This window comes from Dysidea avara, chromosome 2 (assembly GCF_963678975.1).
Source record: "Dysidea avara chromosome 2, odDysAvar1.4, whole genome shotgun sequence".
Classification (NCBI taxonomy): Eukaryota; Metazoa; Porifera; class Demospongiae; order Dictyoceratida; family Dysideidae; genus Dysidea; species Dysidea avara.
In genome coordinates, this window is record NC_089273.1 from 31,509,374 (window position 1) to 31,536,758 (window position 27,385).

At 37.2% G+C, this 27,385-nt stretch overlaps 1 protein-coding gene across 1 annotated transcript in view; it reads left to right on the forward strand.

Annotated features, from left to right (window-relative positions):
• The window catches only part of LOC136247996 (basement membrane-specific heparan sulfate proteoglycan core protein-like), a 121,563-nt gene that overhangs the window by 40,204 nt on the left and 53,974 nt on the right, over nt 1–27,385 (forward strand). The window contains exons 10-20 of the mRNA XM_066039814.1: nt 2,800–3,066; nt 3,124–3,378; nt 3,425–3,697; nt 9,207–9,473; nt 9,531–9,785; nt 9,830–10,102; nt 13,961–14,278; nt 19,595–19,912; nt 20,078–20,383; nt 26,796–27,062; nt 27,120–27,374. Coding sequence (XP_065895886.1) covers nt 2,800–3,066; nt 3,124–3,378; nt 3,425–3,697; nt 9,207–9,473; nt 9,531–9,785; nt 9,830–10,102; nt 13,961–14,278; nt 19,595–19,912; nt 20,078–20,383; nt 26,796–27,062; nt 27,120–27,374 — 3,054 coding nt within the window. The remainder of the gene's footprint in view (nt 1–2,799; nt 3,067–3,123; nt 3,379–3,424; nt 3,698–9,206; nt 9,474–9,530; nt 9,786–9,829; nt 10,103–13,960; nt 14,279–19,594; nt 19,913–20,077; nt 20,384–26,795; nt 27,063–27,119; nt 27,375–27,385) is intronic.

The following is a 27,385-nucleotide window of genomic DNA, read 5'->3' on the forward strand; positions in this document are numbered from 1 at the left end:
CCACAAGGTGATTTGTTTGTAGGTGAACTTTATAGGGTGATTTGCCTGTTGTAGCTGAACTCTACTGAGTACCTTGTTAGCTGATTTGTTTGTAGCTAAAGTCTCTGCTGGGTTACTTGCTTGTAAGTAAATTTTCTACAGGATGATTTGTTTATAGCTGAACTCTCTACAGAGGGATTTATTTGTAGCTGAACTCCCTACTGCATGGGTGTCTTGTTCATAGCTGAACTATATGCTGGGTGACTTACTTGTAGAACTTTCAACAGGGTGATTTGTTTGTAGATGAACTCTCTACAGTGTGACATTTTGTAACTGAACTCTCTAAATCTAGAGAGTGATTTGTTTGTAGCTGATTTGTCTATAACTGAACTCTCTTCTGGATGACTTATTTGTAGCTGAACTTTGTACAGAGTAATTTGTTCATAGATGAATTCTCTACAATGTGTGTAGCTGAACTCTCTAGATCTAGAGGGAGATTTGTTTGTAGCTGAAATCTCTTCTGGGTGACCTGTTAGTAGCTCACCTCTCTACAGGTGACGTGTTTGTACTGTAGCTGAATTCTCTGCTGAATGACTTATGGACTGACTTGTTTGTAGCTGAACTCTCTACAGTGTGACCTGTTTGTAGCTGAACTCTCCACAGGGTGCTTTGTTTGTAAGTGAACTCTCTACTGGGTGAACTGAACTATCTACAGGTGACTTGTTTCTAGCTGAATTCTGACTTATATCTAGCTGAATTCTCTACAGAGTGACTATTATGTAGCTGAATTCCATTTTTTGTAGCTGAACTCTCTACTGGGTTACCTGTTTGTAGGTGAACTCTACAGGTGACTTCTTTCTGGCTGATCTCTCTACAGGGTGGTTTGTGTTTGTAGCTGAATTCTCTATCAAGTCTAGCTTGTAGATGAACTCTCTAAAGAGCTACTTGTTTGTAGCTGAGCTCTCTACTGTGTGACTTGGTTGTAGCTGAACTCTCTAAAGGTGACTCTTGTTTCTAGCTGATCTCTCTATGATACCGGGCCTGTGAAAATAGGGCATGTGGGCACAAACTACACCCTACCATTTTACATCTCATATCTCAGTACTGGGATAGAATATTTTCATTGTTACTTGAATTCTTAAGCCAACTAAATGTTTAATAAGTACTGAACATTTTATGGCCAAGCAAACAATGGAATACAAAGTTATGATGCATCAAAGTTGGAAAAAGTAGGCAATTTTAATGTGCCAACGTGCCCTATTATCGCAGGCCTGGTCACCCATTATGTGGTGACTTTTTGTATCCACAGGATAATATTTTGCAGTTGAATCCTCTACTGGGGACCTGTTTGTAAATTAGCTCTCTACAGATTACTTGTTTCTAGCTGATCTCTCTATAGGGTACCTATTTGTAGCTGAACTATCCACAGGGTGATTTGCTTGTAGCTGATCACTCTACGGGGTGGCTTTTGGTATCTGAATACTCCACAGGGTGATTTGTTTGTAGCTGAGCTCTCTACTAACTAATAACTGAACTCTCTACTGTGTAACTTGTTTTAGCTGAACTCTCTACTTGGTGACTTGTTGCATAGCTGAACTCTCTACACAGTGATTTGTTACATAGCTGAACACTCTAATAGAGTAACTTACTAACAATGCTGAATGCTCTAATAGGGTGACTGTATTTACCTTGATCGCGCACTTGCTATATATAGTCAGATTTGTTTTATAACTCAATAGTTTTACTCTGATTCTTTTATACTACTGCTAGGACTTTCTATGATGATTATATATTCCATCTACACTGGTTTACAGCTCACTCTTCTTAGTGGTTTGCCTAGTACAGGTGTAGGCGTGAAAACAAATATTTTTTTTTGTTCATGAAACTCGATTACATAATTGTGACACAGGTTGGGCTTTGTGTCATATCTCCATGGTCATTATCTCGGTTCCTTTCAAACCACAAAAAGGCACTGCTACGATGGTTACTTCGTGATTTTCAACTTATTCCTTCAAGGGGTTTACCCTGTGGGTTGACAGAAATTTGATCTTATTTTACACAAATAATCAGTCATAACTCCATGAATGTTCATTGGATTCCTACCAAACTTTGTACTGAGATTCACGTTAATGAGCCCTTTTACATGTGCTGAATTTTAGTTTGATAAGAGTGCAAATTTGTATGTTATAGTAGAGTTTACAAAGTGTGCAAAAGAAGAAGAAATAAAAAAAACCAGTAATTTTGGCCATTTGTATCTCGGAAATGGCTTGGGTGATTTTTTTCGAATTTCATATATATGTAGACTCCCCTACCTGGTGGGCACTTCTTGTCTCAAAAGACAGCTGAAAATTTGAAAGTGAAATTAGTTTATGAAATCGAATTATTTGGTACTGTAGTACAAAACTACCAGGGTGCATATATCCTTGATATTAACAGCAAGTGAAAAGCTTCTAGATGCCATTTCAGAGCATCTATTCTCAAAAGTTCCATGGGAGAGCATGCCCTCAGACCCCCTAGCTTGGTATGCTGTGCGTGCTTAGCACATGCATCACATGAAAGCAGATAATCTAAAATTCACATCAGATCAATAAAAAGTAGTGTGCATGACTATGACCTCCATTGCATTCCATGGATGGCCGGACCACTCAAAATCTCTGGGCACTCTCTATTAATTATAACTGATTCTTGCTTTGCTATACTGATTACTGATATCAGTCACTCTTCTCACAATACTTATTTGTAAATTGTCAAAACTCCATTAGTTTAGTTTGTTACTGTGTAAAGTGTAGCTTATTACAGTGTTTTTGTGTTCCATTATAGTGAGCTCACCAGAGGTTTTAGAACACCCTTCAACTCAAAATGTTGAACTCACACAATGTGCCAAAATGACATGTTCTACTACTGGCTATGATGTGAAGTACAAATGGACAATTGGATCAGGATCATTTCCTAGTAAAGTGACTGGCATAAAGACCAATACCTTGGTGATCCCAGATGTGAGGTCATCTGATGATAACACCTACACTTGTACTATTAGTAATGATGGAGGTAGTGTCACATCAGATCCAGCTAAATTAACAGTTACTGGTATGACTATTAAGTGTTACATGTTAGCTATATGATAATGAACACTTTGGTATGCAGGTCTACCAGAGATGACTGTGTATCCACCCAGTCAAAGTGTAGAGGTTACACAACCTGTCAAGTTCACCACCACAGTGAGTGGTGTAGGGAAGGAGAATTTCAGTTACCAGTGGAAATACAATGGAGAAGATATTAATGGAGAGACTAGTAATACTCTCACTATTGATAGTGTGACAAAGGATGATGGTGGAACCTATGAGTGTGTGGTTAAGAATGAGTATGGAGATTGTGTTACATCTAATATTTCTGAATTAAGTAAGTTGATGTATATTTGAAATCCAATTATGAATTTTCATGATAGAAACAAAACCTAAAATCACTACTCATCCGCGTAGTGAAGTGGTTACCATATCAAGTGCCACTGATCATTTGTCACTAACTTGTGAAGCAATAGAAGCTACATCATATTATTGGGAGAGGCAGGATGGTAGTATTCCATCTGTTGCTACTGGAGTTAACACTAAAACTCTCACTATTATTAACCTATCACCAGATGATGCTGCTAACTACCGATGTGTAGTGAGTAATGACAGTGATGTGGGATTCTCTACTTATGCTGTAATTACTGTGAGAGGTTAGTTTTATAAAATGTTGTGCTGTTTAACCTCTTAACCAATGAATATATCATATGATACATACACCATGCCATGAAAGTTGTTAAACTATTACACCGCATTTCATAACCTGGTAGGTAGATCAATACTGTAGGGTCTTACCCTATGTGAACAGAAGTGAGACAAATGGACCTTTATACATGCACAATAGTAATAATATAGTACAATATAATACAGAATAATAAAATTATAATACATATAGAGACGCGTCTATTATGCCAGAATAATTTTGGGAATAATAAGAATTTGGGACTATTCCGGAATAATTGGATGAGTTCTAGGAATAATTGGTGTGAAATTATAAATTTTACTAGCGGTGTAATGGAAAATCCTCTGGATACACCACAGAAACAGTGCAAGCATGAAACAGTTGAAAAACCGAGACACTCTAATAGAGCAGTCACTTGCTCTATTAATAAAGCAGTCGACTTCAAACTTCAAATCTATAATTGTAGTATAGCAGTCACTTATATAAAAATCCTCACTAATACACTTATGATTAGAGGAATAGTTTTTGAATAATGGGTGAATAAGAACAAATTGCCAGAAATAATATGGAAACTCAAAAAGCATAATAGATACCTATCTATAATAATGATGTGTTATATAAATCTTTTAACCTTGTTTCACTGTTTATCAACTGAGTTATCCCCTTTATAGATGGAATATCAAATCTGTTAAGAAAAACGAAATTTGAAAATACTGATACACATGTTATGAAAAAAAGTACAAAAGTTTTAATCTAGCCTTTACTCAGGGAAATAAGTCTCTAAGCCTATACGTACATTCATCATCTTATTTGTTTGCTCATGAGAGATTAAAATTAATATCTTTATTTGTTTCTGGAGCCCCAATTGTATACTTGCCACTTGCTATTGCTTATGATGCTGTAGATGTAAAAAGATTGTCGTCATTGCTTCAATAAAACTGTGTATATGCAGGACAAAACCATTCCTTCATTGATTTGCCAATTCATGGTGAACATTTTAAGTCAAATTCCAAAGTTATAGCTGTGAATGTAAGCACCTGTATTTTATTTTCAGTATAGTCACTATACAAATTGCTCCTCCTACTGGCTATAATTTACTCTAAATAAGCATTTCCAGTCCGGGGCAGAGGAAGCAACTTATTTTAATGGAGGGGGGCTAAGGTGTAGCTAGACTTTTTGAGGAAGTGGCATACCTAAGTGAGCAAAGTGTGAAGTGAGTGTCTAGGGGCATGCACCCCTAGAAATTTTGAATATTTGGATTAAATCTGAGAGTGATTTTAGTAGTTTACTGAAATACTATTGATGATAGTTTGTATGGTGATTGCTCTATCAGGATGCCTCAATCTTAGGATTAATCACACAATACAGTAGTACTGTTTAGTAGGGATCCCTCCAAGTGATGCATGCCACCTAAAATACCGCCTTTAAAATTTTTCCTAGATACATCTTACATGATGAAACCAATCAAGACTCACAGTAGTGAGTCGCTTGGCCAAGGAAAGTAGGGTGAGTGACTACCGTGAGTTATTTACACAAATGACTAACTCTAATAGAACGCACACCTAAAATCTACCTTAAAACTATTCTTTTGGGAAAAAAGCGCCGTGATACGACAAGACCTTTAGTATATTGTTATATAAGCGCATTACTAAGTAAGTAATCCCTGTTATAGTTTAGTAACACTGCATGAAATTTTGCAGAAAACGTATTCTTCTCCTTCTTCTCCTCCTTCTTCTTCTTCGCATACTCATTAATGCAAGCAGCTCATTTTTTTACTCTTATATCTTAGATTGTGATAGTTCTACAGCCTTGGATTTGCTATCACAAGTTCTTTGGCTAGTTATGTTTCTTCAGTACAAATCTTGGAACTCCACCTCTCTTGCGAGAGCCACCATAAGCGATTTTCTCAAAGTTTGATTCATTCACTCTTGCTTTCATGGGACATTCTTTGATATGTAATTAAACATATGGAGTATTTTCGCTCGATTATGACCTGCCATTTTTCTGGGAAGTAGTGAGTTAATTTCCATACGTGTGCTCATAGAATAATAACGTTGCCTACACTAATTGCTGATTTATTTTGCAGTCTTTTAGAACCCTATCTTAAATTTAAGACACCTCTAACTACAGTAGCGTTTATTTACAGTCGGTGAACTCGGTGCAAATTCGGCCGTAAGCGTCAACGCTAGGTGAACATAATCACTGTAGTAAACTCAATGAACTTGCTATCCCTCATGCTATTCTCGTAAGTGTTTGTTATTCAGTTATTATTTAATAATGGGTCTGAAGTAGCTAACGCAGCCCACAATACAGCCTTGTTTGTGCATTTCAAGGGACAATCCAGTATAATAAGAAGTTTAGGGCATATTCCCACCTGTAGGGAAATGGCCGTTACTCAATCTGTTCACTGGTGGTTTTAATGGTGCATAGAAGCCATACCCTACCGAGGTTGCAACACAGACAAGTACCTGCCTACCTGTACCAAATTACATTCTTTGGTTTTGCCACTTCATGTCCCAAGCTATGATGTAGTATACACAATAACTGTTGAAGCTGTTGTGGCTTGTATGAAACTAGCTATTAGTTTTATGCATTAATTTTTTTAGTCTTGCTCAGTGACAAAAATGTGTGATATCCTAAAACAAAAACAGCCTTGGGGCTGTAAAAAAAGGGTGCTGCCAAGCAAAGTAGGATCAGTCAAACAAGCTTATTCAACATGACTGGTAGGAACAAGGACTGATATCAATTTGCGACCAAGTAGATTGGAATATTACCATGATCAATCTGTTAAACAACTGGTAAGATGCAGTATTTCCCATTCTCTTTGTATCTAGCTATAGCTTTATAATAAAACTAGAGCAAATACACTGTTATTAAATTGTCATTTGGCCGCTTTTTTTGTAGTGTGTGATTTAAAAAGCAGCCAAATGACAATTTAATAACAGTTGCATGTGTATTTGCTCTAGTTTTATTATATAGCTATAGCTAGATACAAAGAGAATGGGTAATACTGCAATCAATTGGCCGCAACTTGATATCAATCCTTGCTCTTACCAGTTGTTTAACAGATTGTTCATGGTAATATTCCAATCTACTTAGCTGCAAATTGATATCAGTCCTTGTTCTTACCATTCATGTTGAATAAGCTTGTTTGACTGATCCTACTTTGCTTGGCAGTACCCTTTTTTACAGCCCCAAGGCTGTTTTTGATTTAGGATCACTTTTACAGAATAATATTAGTTCATCTAATGTCAAATACAACATTAAAATCAAGAAAATACTTAGATGAGGCCAGATATATTTTTAAATGAAACCACTAAAACTATAATTTTTGTCTGTCAGCTTGCCTAACTTCCTGCAACTTGTTTGCCTGTGACAGGCTGGAAGCCAAACAAAGCAGCACACAGCCACCATTTTACACATCGTCTTCTTCATGCAATGAAACCATATTGAGGCATTAATTTTCTGCATCAACACTTTCCTTGAGTAGCATATTAAATTTAGATGCCACAAAATTATTTAAAGTGGGCCACAAAATTATTTAAAGCACTTATATTTGGTAGATACCTGTAACTTCACGATTGGGTGGAGACCACACTCATTAATGGATTAATAATGATCAAGTGCTGAGACCACTCCTTTTAACATCTTATTATGAGATCGCAATGAACACACACCTTTACTATTGGTCTAGCTGTATTTGTGACCGGATCTGCGAAAACTGGTCTTATAGCCTTTCCAAATCTCCAAGTTCAACAAGTCATAACTCATCATGTGTGTAACCTATTGTCTTAAAATTACATCTAGGAGTGGTGCTATGTTCAGAGTGTAAAGTGACCAACTTTGAGGCTGGTATCATACTCACAAGTCAAGTTATGGATTGCCAAGTACGTGCAATTGAAAAGTCTATGAGACCCCTTTTCATAGATCTGGTCACATTTTTAATGCTATAAAAGTGAAAATATGAAATAGTGACATGCCCCTGGTAGGCGAAAGACCGACTCTAGATATTCCAATATAGCAGTCGCCCTCATAGAACAGTCACACATGCATAGCCGAATGCTATAACAAAAACCAAACAAACTAGTATTATTTTAAATATTAATTTAGAAATGAAATTAGCAATCCAAGCAATAAAAAAGAGTTGAATGATGGTATTTCAGCATAGCTTGGTGAGAAAATCTCTACTTCGGCACTGAACAAAATAATTGTTACAACATGCCAATGTAGGGATTTTCTCACAAAACTATGCTGTAATATCATCATCCATCTCTTATGGAGCACTATTTAATTTTTAAACTAATATTTTGTTGAAATGTACTAGTATTGGTATACATTTGACCTATACAGGGTCTAGGAAATATTTCCCCTTCCTTCAGAAACTCAGACTCTCAAAAATCAAATCTAACAATGATTTCAGCAGTTACCGGTAATATTTATTTGACCGCTGTATTAGGGACTGTTCTCTTAGGGTATATAAATCTCAATATTTTTATAGTAGTGCCCAGTTAACTCATTGGAATTGCAGGTAGCTATTAGGTGTAATACAACCATCACAATATTGCTAATCCTCATTGATAGCTAGAAGTGTTGTTAATGTTTAGTTACGCTACCACTCTATACTAGTACACCAATTGGTGTTATACTGTTGCTTACCCGATGCAGCATCTCGTCTGAGGCCATTTCGCGATAGTCGAGGCGTTCAAGTTCCCTCCCGAAGATTCTGATTGATGCCCGCCACACGATCTCCCTACATTGTGTGGATTAGGTGGCGTCCGATGAACTGGCTTTGGCACGAGGTGGAGCTGTAGTCACTGATGTAGCGACGAGTCCAGCGGCGATGGAGCTGTCCCGGGTGACAGTGGTACCGTGCGTGGGCCGAGGCAAGTGACCCAGTTCTAGAGACGACCCTGACGGTAGCCACTAGTATTGTAATGTCACGCGTTGCTGTCTTGCCCGGAACACCCGTTCCTTGAGGCGGTCCTTCCCCCGGCGTGACAAAGCCGGCTCCTCGCCCGCTCAATCCAGCAGTCGAGCTTCCCAAGGACGACAACCCTCTCCTTCCTCAGCAGGCAAGAACAACCAGTACCCATCTTGAAGACTCAAAGCCACTGCAACTGGCGAGATTTCTTACAACAGGTATGAAGTACTGCCAACGTGTTCTGCTCACGATGCTGCGCATGCGTTGTTCTTATTAGAGCCCACTGTTGCATGCTAATATTTTGGATACTTGCATGGCCTACGCTTCACAACATTAACTGTGTTTAACTTAAACTTTATATAAACACCTCTATAGTCTCCTTGACAAGGCTAAAAGCCCCACGTCCCTCCTCCCCCCATTCTCCTCCGGGGCTTGCTACTAGCAACTTCAAATTTTGTTATGTGTGTTCTCTGTATTGATTAACTTCACTGTAGTCCATTAATTTAGTTTGCTACTTCATAAAGTGTATATTATTACAGTGTTTGTGTATTTCTTATAGTGAGCTCACCAGAGCTTTTAGAGCAACCTTCAGCACAAAATGTTGAACTCACACAATGTGCCAAAATGGCATGCTCTGCTACTGGTTATAATGTGAAGTACCAGTGGACAATTGGATCAGGATCATTTCCTAGCAAAGTGACTGGTATAAACACCAATACCCTGGTGATCCCAGATGTGAGGTCATCTGATGATAACACCTACACTTGTACTATTAGTAATGATGGAGGTAGTGTCACATCAAATCCAGCTAAACTAACAGTTACTGGTATGACTATTGAGTGTTACATGTTAACTATGTGATGATGATCACTTTGGTATACAGGTCTACCAGAGATGACTGTGTATCCACCCAGTCATAGTGTAGAGGTTACACAACCTGTCAAGTTCACTACCAGAGTGAGTGGTGTAGGGAAGGAGAACTTCAGTTACCAGTGGAGACACAATGGAGAAGATATTAATGGAGAGACTAGTAATACTCTCACTATTGATAGTGTGACAGAGATTGATGGTGGAACCTATGAGTGTGTGGTTGAGAATGAGTATGGAGATTATTCAACATCTAGTACTTATGTTTTAAGTAAGTTAAACACTGACTTGTTTTTTATCCATCCACCTATTTAGGAATAAAGCCTGTCATTTCTAATCATCCTAGTAGCAAAGAAGTGATTTTAGCAAGTGACACCGAATGCTTGCAACTTACATGTCAAGCGGAAGGAGTAACGTCATGTTATTGGGAGAAACAGGATGGTAATATTCCATCTGGCACCCCTGGATTGAACACTTGTACTCTAACACTTGTTAATTTAAAACCAGAATATTCTGGTAACTACAGATGTGCTGTGAATTGCTTTGGTGAAAAGATCTTTTCAAATTATGCTACAATCACTCTATATTGTAAGTTAACAGTGGTTGTGCTACCTACTATAATGGAATGTTGGTCACAGACTTTGAGCATATTTTTATAAGAGCAAACAGTGGCTATAAATTACTGTGTGAGCAGAAATTTTGGCATGAAACTAAAATTGGCAATATATCAGATGCTTTCAAGATTGCCAAATTAACATCTTGCCATAATACTTTATAGTGAACCACACTCGAAATTATTTCTTCACTTCATTTATGCATAGCACGTGACTACTTCCCATACGGAAAATATACTATATGTGTACGGACATAAATAGCAAGTCTCGGAGCTACCCGCTAGATATCTCATTAACATCTTGCCATAATACTTTACCATTAGTGTTTCTAATATCTTAACTGATTGTACAAGCATGAGATTGCAAGGTGCTGTTTGTCAAGTACACTGTATGGTGCTGTTGAAGGTTGTCAGAAGAAATGTACGGTCAAATGAAGTTCAAATTAAGCACACAGATCGTTAGCAAGACAGCTAGCTATATAAGGAAGGCACAGTCTGCAATAATGTTTGCTATTGATGTACTGAACCTCATAATCAAACGATTCTACGATTGTCTGTAATACCGCATGTATACTCTGTTGCCAGAAGGAAGTGAAGATACGTGCACCAAACATTTTGCACCGTAAATGTTTATTTCCTTTTCAGTAGGTTGCTGCATTGACTATACATTGGATAATCTCCATCCTTGATTTCAAATGAAAGAGTTGCTCCAGTGTGTAGACTAGTATGTAAGCAATAAGGCAAGCATTATGCATCTTTGGAAACAAGTAGCCACACAAAATGCTACCACAAACGACTCAACTTTACAGAGAATGCATTTCATCAATTTAAATTCTCACCGAATACAAATTGTTTAGCAAATGCAAATGCCAAATATTCTGCTTATACAGTATAAAATTATATTTGTACACACTCCTCGCATTATGTACACATCTTATACTCTAGCCCACTAAGTGACAGAGTAGTTTTATCCCTATCACTATCCTGATATCACTATGGCTTTATTCTAGTAGGTACGTGCAAATCTACATTAGTTCAAATTTAATTGTTTCCTAATTAATAGTGGCATAATTTGTTGAAATTATTTATGCAAAGACGGTGAGATGCAAGCCAGGTGTATATGTAATAGCTATACCATGGCTGCAAGGGACTTTACTGATATATACACCCAAAGCACAAGGGCCACCTAATAGGTGAAAGAACTAATAAGCATTAGTTTGTTTTATACACAACTATTTAGTCTATCTGATGATCAATCATGGTTTTATTAATATTGTAGGTTACACATAAAAACTAGAATGGCATCACGGAGCAAATTGTTATCAGTATCATGGGTATCACTTACTTTTACCATATACATATATAGCAGCAATATTGCTTAACATGTGTGACTGTTCTATTAGGATATCTCAATTGTCACTTGCTCTTCCCATAACAATTACTGTAACTATGAATTGTTGATATTGTATCATGTGTGGTTGTTCTATTAGAGTACCTCAATCTTTTGTGCTATTTTTATGTGCGCTTAGCAAAAATTTCAGCTATCATGCCAGCAATTTGCTCATTGCTTTTACCAACCCATTATGCTAAAAAAATTTCCAGTGAAATCAATGCGTCCCTAAGAGTATCCATTAAAATTCCAAATTTTGGTCATGTAAGTTGTTAGTAAATACAGTTTGGTATCATATAGCATTATTCTAATGTGACTGGACTTGCAAGAACCTTATTTTTTCATCATTTTCAAATTCCTTTAATATGTTCAACTGAAACTACAGCCATGAAAGTCAAGAGCTTTTATAAGGTTAAAGTGCTATGAAATGCAACAAAGAAAAATATATTTGAATAATGTAATGGAAAAAAAACTTATATTTACTGTACTGGGTTACAAGTAATAGTTGTAAAACACCCATGAGGTTTGTATCTAATTTGTTAACATGACACCCAAGGGCTGCAGGCCAGAGGGTGGAGTTGTTTACAAATCTGATACAAACTGAATGAGTGTGTTATAACTGATTTGTGGTATGGGGCGTGCACAGATCAAAGGCACCCATTTGTAACATGGAAGGAACAAGAACAAGGATAATATTGGCTACCACTGAGCGTTGTGTACAAGGAACAACTTTACTCACTAATTACTGTCTTGATGGTTAGTTAATTCATTTGTTAACTAATTTATTCATTGGCAGCGTGTTTGTTATGCGTGAGTGTGAGGTGCCATCATTGATGGCTGATTCGATGCCAATCACTCTAGCCATTGTACTGTTTCGCATCATTTAGACAGGTGTAGCTGAAGTGTCTGATATTCATTGTTAAGTGGTGCATTGCTATAATAACTTTGGTTAGCTTAATTTATTGGCCAACGGGCATGTGGTATACAGATAGCTACCAATTGCAACTCAGCCCAGAGGTTGCACTTCATTCAGACAAGTGCAGTGTTGTGTGTGTATTCGTTCCAGAGTGATTTACCTCCTTGTCAGTCCTTGATGTATTAGCCTTGTATTGTGACTTCCTATGTTGGTCTGGTGTTTGATTTCGTTTAAAGTCTTTTAACTAATTAGTGGCCAGACTGTGTGGCCAAAGGAGATACTTAGCCATGTTGCAATTATTTGTAAACCGGTTTACAACTGATTTGTAACACTGTCAGTAGCCTTCAATCTGCCCACACACCATACTACTAATCGTTATAAAGTTGGTCGTTAAATAATAGAACCACAAACAATCAGTCATTTGTTTCAAGCTGATATTGTTCACCTAGGTCCAGTCATGGATTTTTTTCTCCTTTCTCCACCTTTTCAAACACACTTTCTGTAACAACACTTTCTGTAACAACTTTAAACAGGCTGTAGGACCAGGTGTCCTACAGACCTTCAGCACTTGTGCTATAAAGCATTAATAAAATAGATAAATAAATAAAAACTTGCCAACCACTGTCCAATGATGGTGGTTGTTTCAGTAGTAGTGCATGGTTCCATGGTTCTCCTATACGATTTTGCAGTAGGACCAGTGATATAGTCAGCCACAATTTTGGTTCCCACCTGCATGAGTTTGGGGGCAAAACACCTGGGGGTTCCCAACTTTGAAGCCACAGGGATTTCTAAGGCCATAGAAAGGCTACAGTCTTTCTCGACAAGCCAAACATACCTATATAGGAACCTCACAAAATAACCAGAACACTGATCCCTGCATTAATAACAAGACAAAGATAGGACATTACCTGTAAGAATGAAGTACTGTGCATGATGATGTAATAGATGATTCAAGAACCTGAGCACCAGACTGACTTTTATACACATTTTGAATAACCCATACACATGCGGTATTTTTCCTGAGCATGTGTTCATAATGCTTTTCAATTAATACCTACTGTTCTATACCATGTCTAGCATTGTGATGCAAGTGTGCTACCTACCTATGTACGTATACTCTCTAATGCTGGCTAACTGCAGTGTGTTACTACACAAAACGCGCAATTGTCTTCCTCCATTAACTTGGTTTAACATGTTAAACTCCATATTATATGTGAATGCAGTTGGTTCACTTGCACCATATGCATGTTTTGCCAGTAACACCTTCCACCATTGTGAATCAGATGCTCTATAGTGCTCAAAATAATAATCTACAGAGTAATATTCATAAGTATTTAACCCATTGTATAATGTTTTCTACTGTAAAATTAAGCTTGCACAAACATGTGGGCTTCATTCAAATCCAGTCACAATTATTAACAAAAGATACAGCTCTTTTACAGCCATATGAAATGTTTTGTATGTTGTAAAGAAGGTATGGAGTAATTAGAGAATTAGCTATGATTCATGCTGATTTATGCACTTTAGATGAAATAACAGACAAAAAATTGCTAGGACAAGTTTACAGAGATTATCAAGAAGAGCTGATACGAAAGTTGCCAATGAATGATTCAGTTTTCATGGCATTGCTAGTTCAAAAAGATTTGTTTATTGGAAACCAAAAAGCCACTTTGGAGGCAAAAAAAACTGAAGCTGAAAAAGCATCATATTTTCTGGACAATATCATTGGACTTGATATTTACGAATATTTTAAGAAACTTCTTAATGCAATGGAAGCATTTGGATATCCTGTAGCAACACTTGCACGTGAAATCAAAAGAAAGGTTGGATTAAAGAGTTGTCCAGGTACATCGAATGGTTTGTTTTGTTAGGTATTTTACAAGTCTGTGCTATGAATTTTTTTTGGTGTATATTTGTGTGCGAGTGTCAGGGTCAGATCTAGATCTCATAAAGGGGCTGCTAACAGGAAGGCTAAACAATGGCAACTGGTTGAAACAACTATTGGTAGTACAGTGTGCAAATGCAGAATATGAGTCTGTGGGCATGCCCCCATAGGAAATTTTGAAAATTAACCAATTTTGAAAATTAAGCCTTCTGAGATTGATTTTCTGAGATTGATTTTCTCAATATTGGTGACTTAATAATGATATCAGTTTGATAGAGTGACCCATGATAACCACTTAAGCAAAGTGACATCATATTTCAGTAACAGTAGTAGCTTGTACTAGCTATCATCTATATAAACACCTTTTCAATCATTAAGTCAGTCACTATGTCAAGTCAGTAAGTCTAAGTCCTTGAAATTAAGTTAGGTAATCCTAAGGCTGCAGCACATGTTGCTATCAGACCTTCAGTGATGGTCACTGTAAAGTGTTAATAATAATAATAAAGCTGAATAGCCATCTGTCTGTCCAACCGTCATGTCATTTACTTACCAAATTTGGCACAAATCAACACAATCTGTGCTGATAATGAAGCACTCATCATCCGGCTACTCTAAGATTGTTATCATGAGTTCTTACGTGCTTCCGTTCATCTTCTACAGCATATATAAAGCCAATTAAGGTGTAGAGAAAGCTTGAGCAACACTCCTTTGACAACCACAGCACATACTGTTCAAGTGGTAGAATGCCTGACTAGCGTATACGAAGTCGTGGGTCGAATCCACTTGTTGACAGTTTTTTTACTTTCTAAACATTTCCTTTATGCACACACTTATTTAAAACCCGACTTTTAGCTCATCGTACCTTGACATACAAAGCACATATTGACGTGGAATTTTATCGAAATTAAACACCCATCATCTGGCAATTCGAGTGTTCTTGTAGCAAATCAATAATGTACTTTTGTTTGTTCTTTATAGGGCAATGAAGGCACTAGTGTGAGGAAGAATCGCCAAAAAGTTGAGCTACATTCCTGTCAAAACCACAGACAAACAACTGTGGCAATCTGCGCACCTCCCTTATTTCCAAGTTATTATAACTGATGTGGGTTCAATCCCCACCTAGGCCGTAACTTTTTTTCACTTTTTGGGCACCTTTATGTTCTATCTGGTCCATGCATGCAAACAAACTCTTACGCTCAGTTTTCAGCACTGGTACATAACTGCCTTACATCATAGAGTGGGACTCTTATAGCACTTTTGGGGTAGAGCAGGCGATTTTCCAACATATTTGTCCATCTGTGTGTTGGTCCAGTGTGTTGTATTAGAATAGGTAAAAGCTTCTTTCACACTTATAGCTGCAATATCCAGAATATCTACATCTATGTTTTAAACACATGCGTAGGTGTGCACTGACATGAAAAACTGTTATTTCAGATTTATCTCATCACTGCTGTAGTAAATAAGCAACTTGCGTGATTGAACAAAAAATAATACTACTATGCATCTGAAAAATGATATTACTGGAACCATGTAAATACCGTAGTTTATACTGAGGAACTGCAATAGACCTGGCACAACTGTTTCACTAATCCTGCTTACATCCTTTCATTTTAAAGGATCATACATTACCTTAATGGTCAATTACACTGTAGTATTTTTAAAACTGGGTTTTTGTATGGCAAGAGGTATATGAGTCACTACAACATCAGAACTGAAAGTGCATAGCGTAGGACAAGTATTGAACCTTTGCTTGCCATGCAGTAACTACAATCGCAAATTGTATTGGCTTTAACTTATGCACAAGTTCATTTCTCTTTGTTGACAGTAAGGTAAACATCATGTAGAAACTGTAACTGCATGTGTACACCACCTATCATGTAGGTATACTGTATATACAATTGCCTTAACTCTCATGCAGTTTAACTAGCCCTGCATGCTCATTGTTTCACTATAATATGTACTGTTAAAATGGCATAAGGATCCTGTACCGTACTTTAAAGCACTATCGACACGCATGCTACACAACAATATACGTAGGACACTAATATTTATGCTTGGTTCCCAATGTGTGTGACCAGATCTGCAAAAAGGGATCTTATAGTCTTTCCAATTGCATGTACTTAGTAATCCATAACTTTACTTGTGAGTATTGTACCAGCCTGAAATTTGGTTACTTTACACTCCTAACATAGCACTATTCCTGGATATAATTTGAAGACAATAGGTTAGACACATGATGAGTTAGGACTCGTCAAACGTGCAAATTTGGAAAGGCTATAAGACCCCTTTTTACAGTTCTGGTCACAGATTACCGTATAGTAGGTTATTTTCAAAGGATTTATATTTTCGAATGTTTCGAAGAGGCCCTTCTGTTTGAAAATAAATTCCAAATCCTGTTTTTCTTTGAAAATAAATTCCCACAAGTAAAAATACTGTTCTTTCACATGATTGAGCAACGCGTTTTCGCTTGTGTATTCTTCACAAGTTTAAGCTCAGTATTATTAACAATACAGAACAGTATCATTACTGCATCAAAGCCAGTAAACTATCCAGAATGGCCAATGTTGAGAATCCATGCCATCTGCTACTGTACCCTGATTGAGCCAATTGTCTCACCGGTGGCTGCTATCTACTCCACTTATAACTCAGTCTTCTTTCCAGTGTACAAACGTGGGGTGGGTTTATTCCATCCTTGATTCCATTAGTTAAGTAAGGCAAGCTTGTGTAGATTCTACATATTTTTGTAATTTGTGACACGGATTTCTATTTGTTTGAAATCCACCTGTACTTCGAAATATGCATTATTCAAAATGAAAACTTTAGAAATTCAGATTTTACTGTTCCTACGAAAATTTCTGGTTCAAAAATAACCAGCTATATGGCAATTATTGTTGCATTAGTTGTCCTGCATGTAAAGTAGGTGTCAATGCTTTAGTTTGTTCTTTACAGCACACTGAATAGGAAAGACTCACTGAATTCTTGTCAAAACCACAAACAAACAACTTTGGTGTTTTGCATCATTAATTTCAGCAGGATGACATAAGGAAACCTCATTCTCTTTAAAAAAGTGACATCACCATGCACACTAAATAGCTGTATGAGCAGTATTGGTGTTTAATATTTGGTCCCTGTTTCCGGCATTAAAAATGTTTATTGTGGAGATGGTCCTGCACATAGGGCAGGTACCAATGCTAGTACGTTTGATATAAAGGGATATAGCCAGTAGCTAAAAGCATTTTTTCACATCTCAAAGAACAGGAGGTTGAGGGTGGGAAGAGATGGAGATCAGTTACACATGAACGATGCTTAACAAAGTTACCTTTTGTGTTGTGTGTTCTACAGGATCATAAGACAGCTTGTGTAGTAAATGTCAGGGAAAGTTGACTCACTAATGTGTAGAGCATGTAAACAGTCAGAATTTGTAGTATGCTCCAACTAGTGGGGTCAGGCATGCTCCCTCTTGAAATTTTTCAAAAAATAGCTACTGTGTATCATGAGATTAAATCTGGAAGCTATGTTGAACCAAATATTTAACTGAAAGTTTGTGAGAAAAGGCTGAGATCAAGAAGCAATTTGTGGGGGAAATTTAAGAAAAGAACTGTATGGTAGGTACAAGAATGGGGTCAGTCAAATAGATAATTGTGACCAGACTTGTGAAAACCCGACATAATGGTGGAAGCCTCACTTTTACAGTATAAATCATTGATTACAATAGGTCTTTAAAGTACTTGTGTATAAAAACAATTCTATGATTTTTTTAAATGCTTTGTTCTTTGTGAAGAAAGGGTCTAAGATAAAACCCTGGATATAATCTTATTTGCTTATATATTCAAGAGAGGCTTAAAATATTTGTTTTGTTTCACTAGACCAATGATTGGAGGAGGCAGTACAAATTCACCTGAATTGTTGTTATTAAATTTTTGCCATTTACTTACCATCACAGCCATTTCTTGGCCGCCAACTTGGATTTCACATCTTTTTTCATTATGGCTTTTTGGGGGAGCACCACAGCTTGGCTGTTTTGCATTAGATATTATAACACAGCACAACATCTTAATCTTCACCACACATCTAGCATATTAATTCTCTAATGCTCACATGATTATAGGTTTTCGAGCACAGTTTCTTTGTTGTTTGAGGTGATGCACTTACTGTTCATCTGCATTGTTGTTAAAGGTGCAGTGCAGCAATTTATTTTCTTCTCAAATTATTGTCTTTAAGCAGCCATAGCTCCAGGGTGGAACAAAGGAACATTCTGATACTTGCTGGGGGCTCTGATCATGGTGTCACCCTTTCTGTGGTGGCATTGCTTTATTGTGTTTTTTGCTGCTGCAGCAACAGTTTGTCTGGCTTAGCCAGAAAGCAACAGTTGGCTGGTTAGTTTCTGAGACTGTCACAAGTGGAGAGAACAACCCCTGTCCTCAAACTAAGCCTTTACAGAATCACTCATCTTTCCTATCTAGGGTTAAAAACAACTAAAACATAGTGCAATGGCTGACTGCATTGCTTAATTTACAATACAGTCGGTCCTTTCCCCATGCAGATCATACAATTGATATACGGAGCATCAAAAAGTGAACCCACCAGAGTAGTATATAATATTATGCCATATGACTTTGGAGGAGGAAAAAATTGGCAAATCAAGCAACATATCACTGTTGGTAAAATAAAATTTGGTGAATTGTTAGCAAAGCGCACACCCTATTTAATTAATTTGATTATTAATTACTGTGTCTGAAGCGAGAACTGGGAGTGCCACGTGTCTTTGAGCCTAGAGTCAGCTATCAACTAAAAGGTAATACTATATAGACAGTAGATCTACACCCTCTGGAAGAGTGAATATCGTACTTAATATGGTAGGACTCGCTACCTGTCATGCCCGTTTCCAAAGATGAGATTTGAGGATACCACGACAGTGGCTAGCTACCTAGTGAGGTAGTTGAGGCAGGCTTGGCTCTAGCGTGATGCCTGGCCCAGTAGCCCTTGGGCAAGGAGAAATTGATTAGTTTGAGGCTTGGTTTGTTATTTTCTTCACCAGCAAAATATTTGGATGGGGAAATTTTGGCAAATTGATGGTCATTCACCAAATTCGCCAAATTTTAATGGCGCCAAAGTTTCCCTTAAGTGCAACAACAGAAATCGTTAGTATAGTATTTAATTGCTTAGTATCTAAAAGGTGCAAATGCTGAAACTGGGATATAGAGTTTATGTATTCTATGGGCTAGTGGTTTGAGCTTTGCAATCCAGTTTATATGTCACTACTTAACACACTTTAGATAAAATTATGGACAGGAAATCACCATCACAAGTTTTTAAAGATTATCAAGCACAACTAGTACAAACCTTACCAATGGATGATGCAATTTTTCAGGCACTGCTATTTAAAAACAATTTTTTTAGTGGAGACAAAAATGCCACTTTAAATGCAAAACCAACTAAAGCTGACAAAGCATTGTATTTTCTGAACAATATCATTGGATGTGATGCTGACAGTTGTTTTGAAACACTTCTTAATGTGATGGAAGTATTTGGAGATTCTGTAGCAGCACTAGCACAGGAAATCAAAGAAAAGATTGGCTTAAAAAGTTGTCAAGGTGCATTGTACTGTATGTTACTTTCTCTGTGTGTTACTATAGTATTAGTATTTTTATGTGTATTTTGTACGAGTGATTTCTTCACAACTCTTCAATTTAGTTTTTAACTGGTTAAGTTTGTTACTCTATCTTAAAATACATGATTTATTTTGATTCCTGTATTAGCCCAATCAATTGCTAGTACTTCACTTAAAGACGTGTTCAAAGACTTTCAACCGGACCTTGTAACCGCTTTACCACTAGATGATACCATTTTTGTGGCAATAATAGATAAGAACAGATTCTTTGTTGGTGACCGAAAAGCTAGAATGAAAGCAGAGAGAACGGCAGCTGACAAAGCATCATATTTTCTAAACAATGTAATTAGCTGTGATGTCGAGAAATATTTTATTAAACTACTTAATGTGATGGAAACATATGGAGGTCATTTGGAGCCACTAGCTTGTAATATCAAGGGAAGATTGGGAATTAGTAAGTATATAACTTATATACATGGTACATATACACTATATTACATACTGCTGTACATACATAATTAATAATGAAAAAATCTGTTGATGTGTCCTACTGAGTTAAATTATTATCATATTTTTTAAATCGTAGTTTGAAAATGTTTGTATTGGTTTCATCTATCATTAAATCTGCCTCACGTGTAGGTCTGAGTCTATTATGCTTTTGATCAATGCTTCAACATTTCCCCAAGTACTATGGTCCTAATATGATCAGCTATACCTCATTATGCCCCAAATATGCTCTTAGAAAAAATGCACTTTGGCTGCTTTATTACAGTATCTAAGATCTAAGATATCCGTGAACAGGTATTCAACTTTCAACATGCGATAACTGTTCTATTAGAGAATTTTGATCTTAAGCCTTCATCAGTAGCTGTAAATCTGATATTTTATTGTGTTTGCCTGGTTCATTAGCCTATCCAAATCTGCATCATGTCAAGTGTGCAGAGTGTCAACTTCAGATGAACTTTTTACAGAGAATTCAACACTTGTTGCAATTTCATACATGTGAATGCAAGCAATTCATCTGATGCCATAATGGTGGTGGATACCCACATCATGCCTCAGACTGCTTTACATGTGACAAATGTTTTTAAACAGGGTGGTAGCATAGGTTATTTCACTTTGAGAATAGCGAAATGCAACAGACATGCATGTACACCCACACTACGCATTTCACACAAAGTTGCAAGAAGTGTTAAATTCCCTGTACAAAGGGTAATTACTTGCTTGTAGCTGAACCCTCTACTGAGTGACTTGGTGTAGCTGAACTCTTTACTGGGTGACTTGATGTAGCTAAACTCTCGTGATTTATAATGTAGCTGACCTTCTACAGGGAGACTTTCTGAATAATCTACAGAGGGAGTTGGTAATTTTCTACCAAGTGACTTGTAATACTACAGGGTGGCTTGACATAACTGGACTCTCTTACAGGGTGACTTATAATGTAGTTGACCCACTACAGGGAAACTTTATGAATTATCTACAGAGGGAGTTGGTAATTGTCTACCAAGTGACTTGTAATACTACATGGTGGCTTGACATAGCTGAACTCTCCTACAGGAAGACTTGCAACATAGCTGAACTTTCTAAAGGAAGAATTTTGTAATGTAGCTGAACTCTCTGCAGCAAGACTTGTTACATAGCTAAACTGCTAAATGCCCTACTGGGTACTTGTCTTGTAGCTGAATCGCCTACTGGGTGACTTGCAATACAACTGAACTCTCAACATGGTGACTTGTATTTTAGTCAAACCCTCTACTGGGTGACTTGATGTAAGTGAACTGTCCTACAATATTTCTTGTAATGTAACTGAACACTCAACAGGGTGTCTTGTAATGTATAGCTGATCTCTCTGCTGGGAGACTTATAATGTAGCTGAGGTCTCTACAGGGAAACTTGTATTGTAGCTGAACTCTCTACAGGGTGACATGTTACATAGCTGAACTCACCAACATGAAAAATAATTATTTTGCAATGGAGCTGAATTCTCTATTGGGTGACCTGTAAAGTGGCTGAACTCTCTACAGGGAGACTTGTAATGTAGCTGAACTCTCTACTGGGTAACTTGTAATGTAGCTGAACTTCATACATAGGTGATCTAGATGGGCTGTGGGCCCCCACTTTTGCTGGGCAATACTTGTAAGAAACAACTGAGATACTCTAATAGAGCAGTTCACCACTCCAATAGTACAGTCAATCACTCTAATAAAACAATCACTTTTATGCCTATAAACAACTGTAAGTAGTTACTTAATGTGCAATAATACAGTGAAATCATACTCTCTCAAAACTTCTACAATGTAAAAAGATTTCGTGGATGCAACCCCTTGCAGATTCTATTGAATACAATGCATAGTGTATCTATTGTATGCTCCAAACTCCATAGCATAAATTTTATTGCCAAAGTTGGACCCCCACTCATTGGCCTAGGGATGCGGCGATTATGCTGGCATAATTTTGGGCATAATAGGTATGTGTGGGAATCAGGAATTATGCTAGCATTTTGAGGTGATTATGAAGCTATTCCATTAAAAAAGATCGAGATACTCTAATAGAGCAGTCAGAAACTATAATAGAACAATCACTGAATAGTATTTACTCTAATGAAGCAGTCACATTGAAATGAAACACTCTAATACAGCAACCAGCTAAAGAATTCAAGACTAATGGAAGCTTTAAAATCAATGAAAATGGTCTGATACAGCAATAAACTGGCATTATTAGCCAATTATGGTGGCATAATTTTGGCAATTCTCAAAAACATAATACGTAGGTGATTATTTGAGCACTGCTCAAAAGCATAATGCTCAGTTTTTGGAACACAATAGCCTCATACCTACATTGACCTACTCCACTACCCCTGGCTGAACTCTCTATAGTGTGATTTGCACCGTAGTTGAGTGCTCTAATATTGTGACTGCACTTTTAGACTATTAAAATTTTTATCTTGCACTTGCTACAAGCATTTGGTTTTTCATGATACAGCTCAAAGGTTTTAAACCTGATTATTATTTTCCACTGAAATTACTTTCTAACATGATTAATCTACTTACATTTCAATTTTCAGCTCTCCTCTTTTCAACCGTTTGTCTGGTAGGTGAGATAACATTATATTTTTTATTCACAAATCTAGATCGTATGCTTGATACACATGATTAGTGTTTTGATTATAACTTGAGGTCTTTAACTCAATTATTTTCAAACCACTAAAAGGCATTCCTACGATGGTTAATCTATCTCGAACTAATTTTCAACCTGTTCCTTAAAGCGGTTTTCCCTGTATCTGTGAAAATAATTGCTTTTACATTGTAAACAATATCACACATAACCTTTACCCGATTTGTACAAAAATGGAATTGTAAATGTATAATGCTGTATGACGCTTCTACTGCTTTCCAAATTTAAAATAAATAACCTAAACCACATTCTAGTAATAATTTTTACAAGTGGTGCATAAAGAAGAAGACGAAGAAATGTACAATAAATAATAAGACAAACTTTAAATGATAGTTATACAGGCACAATGTGGAGTCTATGAAATTTATTAACTTGGAGGCCCGGGCTGTAGTGCACGAGTGAAGTGAGCACACTACTAAGGGACTGAGGGTTTATAAATTTCGTAGACTCCACATTGTGCCTCTATAACTGCTTTAGATTCTATTTTACATTATTACTTACCTCGTCCAAGGCTATTTCTGCTGTAGGCTCGGCAAAAGCAGCTGGTTTTCTTGCGATAATACTAGCACCATGGCAACTATGCATGCTCACATGACAAAATAAGCACCCTCGTTATAATTATCACTGCAGATGAAAAACAAATGCTGATTGGATAAAACTAGATTATGAGCATATGTTATGTACCTGAAGACATGGAGAATATTAGAAATCAAGGTGGAGTACACCATATATGAGATTTATTACCCACCCAAAATAGCCTAAATAGAGTTTAAGTGCACATATCTCAGTGATGGCTAGTTGAATTCAGCCCATATTTGTGACTGGATCTGGGAAAAACAATCTTAACGCCCATGCCAGCAGATTCAATTTCTCACCAAGAACACAAAGCTACGTGAATAAATTATCAAATTTCACAATCAGAACCAGCTAGACTTGAGTGATCTGCTTTTGCTGGCCGCTTTTCCCAAGCTCAGTGGTAATCCGTACATGTCATGTGGGGTCTTAATGGAGCTATGGTCAGCTTGGAAATGGCTGTATGTGGCTGTACAGCTCTGTGGTGTTGACTAAAGACCTGTGCTGTGAATTTCCTTTCATTTTAGCCGGTTTTGACACCTGAGAAGCTCATAACCTGGCCTATTTCATCCATACGCATTCCTCTTCATTTTTTTGAACAGCTTATTGCCCTCCTTCTGAGCTCCCGTCTTCCACCCCATTTGGAGCTCGCCTGACATAGTCAACATCAGATCTATAATGGCAGGATACTTAGCTGCTGGCTACTTGTACAAACGTCATATATGTCCGGTTTCCCAGACTGGGTCACATTTGCAATAGGAAGTTCCTCACCCCAAAATAGAATGAAACTGGATAATTCCTGTTCAGGAACTATAGGTAATAATAAGTGGCTGAAGCAGAAACTATAAACATTTGTTTGTAAAAATGCATTTCAGAGAAAAGATTGACAACTACAGTGTGTGTGTGTGTGTGTGTGTGTGTGTGTGTGTGTGTGTGTGTGTGTGTGTGTGTGTGTGTGTGTGTGTGTGTGTGTGTGTGTGTGTGTGTGTGTGTGTGTCAACGTTGAAACCGGGTCACTACTGCTGACCCGGATGACCCACTGACCCGGATTAATTAAAGCCGATACGTGTTTCGGCTAGTCTCGAGCGAGCGAACGAGTCTACATTTTGAGCGTTCGATTCGTGTTGAGTAAATATTGTAACTTCAGCCTAGCTGTAGGTTGAAAACCAAAAAAAAAAAAAAGGTCTTCACCTACTGACAATAGCTATCCCTCACCATAGATACCCTCAATTTCGTGCTACATACTACACTTACTAACAAATGAGCGTGGCTGAGCGTATGTTGGTAATGCGATAAGTGGGCGTGGCTCACGAAAGAGCTACGCGATAGCGTTTATAAGTTTTCACGTCGTCAAACGAACAATTTCGTTTCTCACGTGATCCAATCCGGGTCAGACCCGGATAAATTGTAAACCGGGTCAGACCCGGATGACCCGGAGAAAATGTGACCCGGATGACCCGGATGACCCGGATGACCCGGTTTCAACGCTGGTGTGTGTGTGTGTGTGTGTGTGTGTGTGTGTGTGTGTGTGTGTATGTGTGTGTGTGTGTGTGTGTGTGTGTGTGTGTGTGTGTGTGTGTGTGTGTGTGTGTGTGTGTGTGTGTGTGTGTGTGTGCATGATGTATTTGGTTATCACATTCCTACAACAGATTATATGGTTTATTATGGAATTGCAATGCCATACAGTGTAAAAAGCTGAGAAATTGCTTGGTACATTATACTATACTGAAAAAAGAACTTAAATTGGGCAACAACAACATGTATTTGCATCAATCTACAGTTTGAAGTGGCTCAACACATTTGCAAAATTTAAAGGATATTAGATCAATAATATAATTCTGCATGGAAAAATAGCAATAACTTGCTTTATTTTCATGCAAAACAAAAATAAATTACATTTTATAAACATTATTTGTAATGAGTGAAATTGTATGACTATTTTTAAGTGTCTGCATTCATAGTGCACCATACACTATATGGAAGAAGATAATATTACTTTGGTTTATTCTTTGATGATTTTTCTGTGATAGGTGGTAGGTCATGTCATCATGCAAAAGATCATATTTCAGTACCGAAATAAAATATTTTGTATTCTGTAACTTATACAGTAAATGTTAAATAATGGTTCAAAATTGACACATTTCAAACTTTGCCACTGTCATAGCAACAACCTTCTGCCATTTTGAATTGGGCCACTATTGGTAATCATGTTTGTGATACATTGGAATACAATGATGAAAACAGCTTGAACAAAGTGTTAAACAAGTGTTGAACAAGTGTTGAACAACAGGCTATAGGAGCCTTCATCATTACAAATTGGTGTTTCTGGTTAGAGGCGGTGATCATCAGGGTTGCGTGCATGGTTGACAACTCAAAATTACCTTGTTTGCCTGTACTAGGAGCTACCTATTAAATAGTGTTTGGGTGGTCAGCTGCTACTGTTGTCACTTTCAGTTAAACACAGCAGTAATGAATAGCCAGCCTAAGACACTATCCTTGTATGTGCAAACAAGGTATGCAATTAGTGTTGTCAATGCTTCATCTCTGTTCAACCCTGATGATCACCTGCCTCAAACTAGAAACACCAAATTGCAACCTTGAAGGCTCCTATAGCCTGTTGTTCAACACTTGTGTAACACTTTGTTCAAGCTGTTTTCATCTTTGTATTTCAATGTATCACAAACATGATTACCAATAGTAGCCCCATTTAAAATGGCGGTTGTTGCTATGACAAGGCATGTGTCTATTGCATGGCTATAGCATGATAGCATACAAAGTTATGAGTCATAAAAAACCTGAAAAATTGGTAAATTTTATACACTCACATGCACTATATTTGCAGGCCCATGCAGTAATATTATTATGTAGTTATTGTATTAAAAGCCATTTTTAAAGGTAGTGTACCACACAGTTATATTGTGTATTATAATGAATAATTATTTTGTGGAATTTTTGTACATGGAATTGTTTTGTAAAAAGGAATCAGTTTAATTTGTCAATGATTTAGTAAAGCAAGCCTCAAATTAAAAAACCTATTGTATGTACTTGCCATCTGATTTACATGCTTCCATTGTTTATAAATGTGTAATAATATAACAGGATACATAATTTTTCTATAGTCAATCCACCAAAATTTAATTCACACCCATCATCACAAAGTGCTGATGTTACACTAAATACCACATTTATGTGCTCTGCTACTGGTTATAATGTTAATTACCAGTGGACAATTGGATCAGGATCATTTCCTAGTAAAGTGACTGGTATAAACACCAATACCCTGGTGATCCCAGATGTGAGGTCATCTGATGATAACACCTACACTTGTACTATTAGTAATGATGGAGGTAGTGTCACATCAAATCCAGCTAAACTAACAGTTACTGGTATGACTATTAAGTGTTAAATGTTAATTATGTGATAATGAACACTTTGGTATACAGGTCTACCAGAGGTGACTGTGGATCCACCCAGTCAAAGTGTAGAGGTTACACAACCTGTCACGTTCACTACCACAGTGAGTGGTGTAGGGAAGGAGAACTTCAGTTACCAGTGGAGACACAATGGAGAAGATATTAATGGAGAGACTAGTAATACTCTCACTATTGATAGTGTGACAGAGATTGATGGTGGAACCTATGAGTGTGTGGTTAAGAATGAGTATGGATATAGTTGTACATCTAAAACTTCTAAATTAAGTGAGAAACCT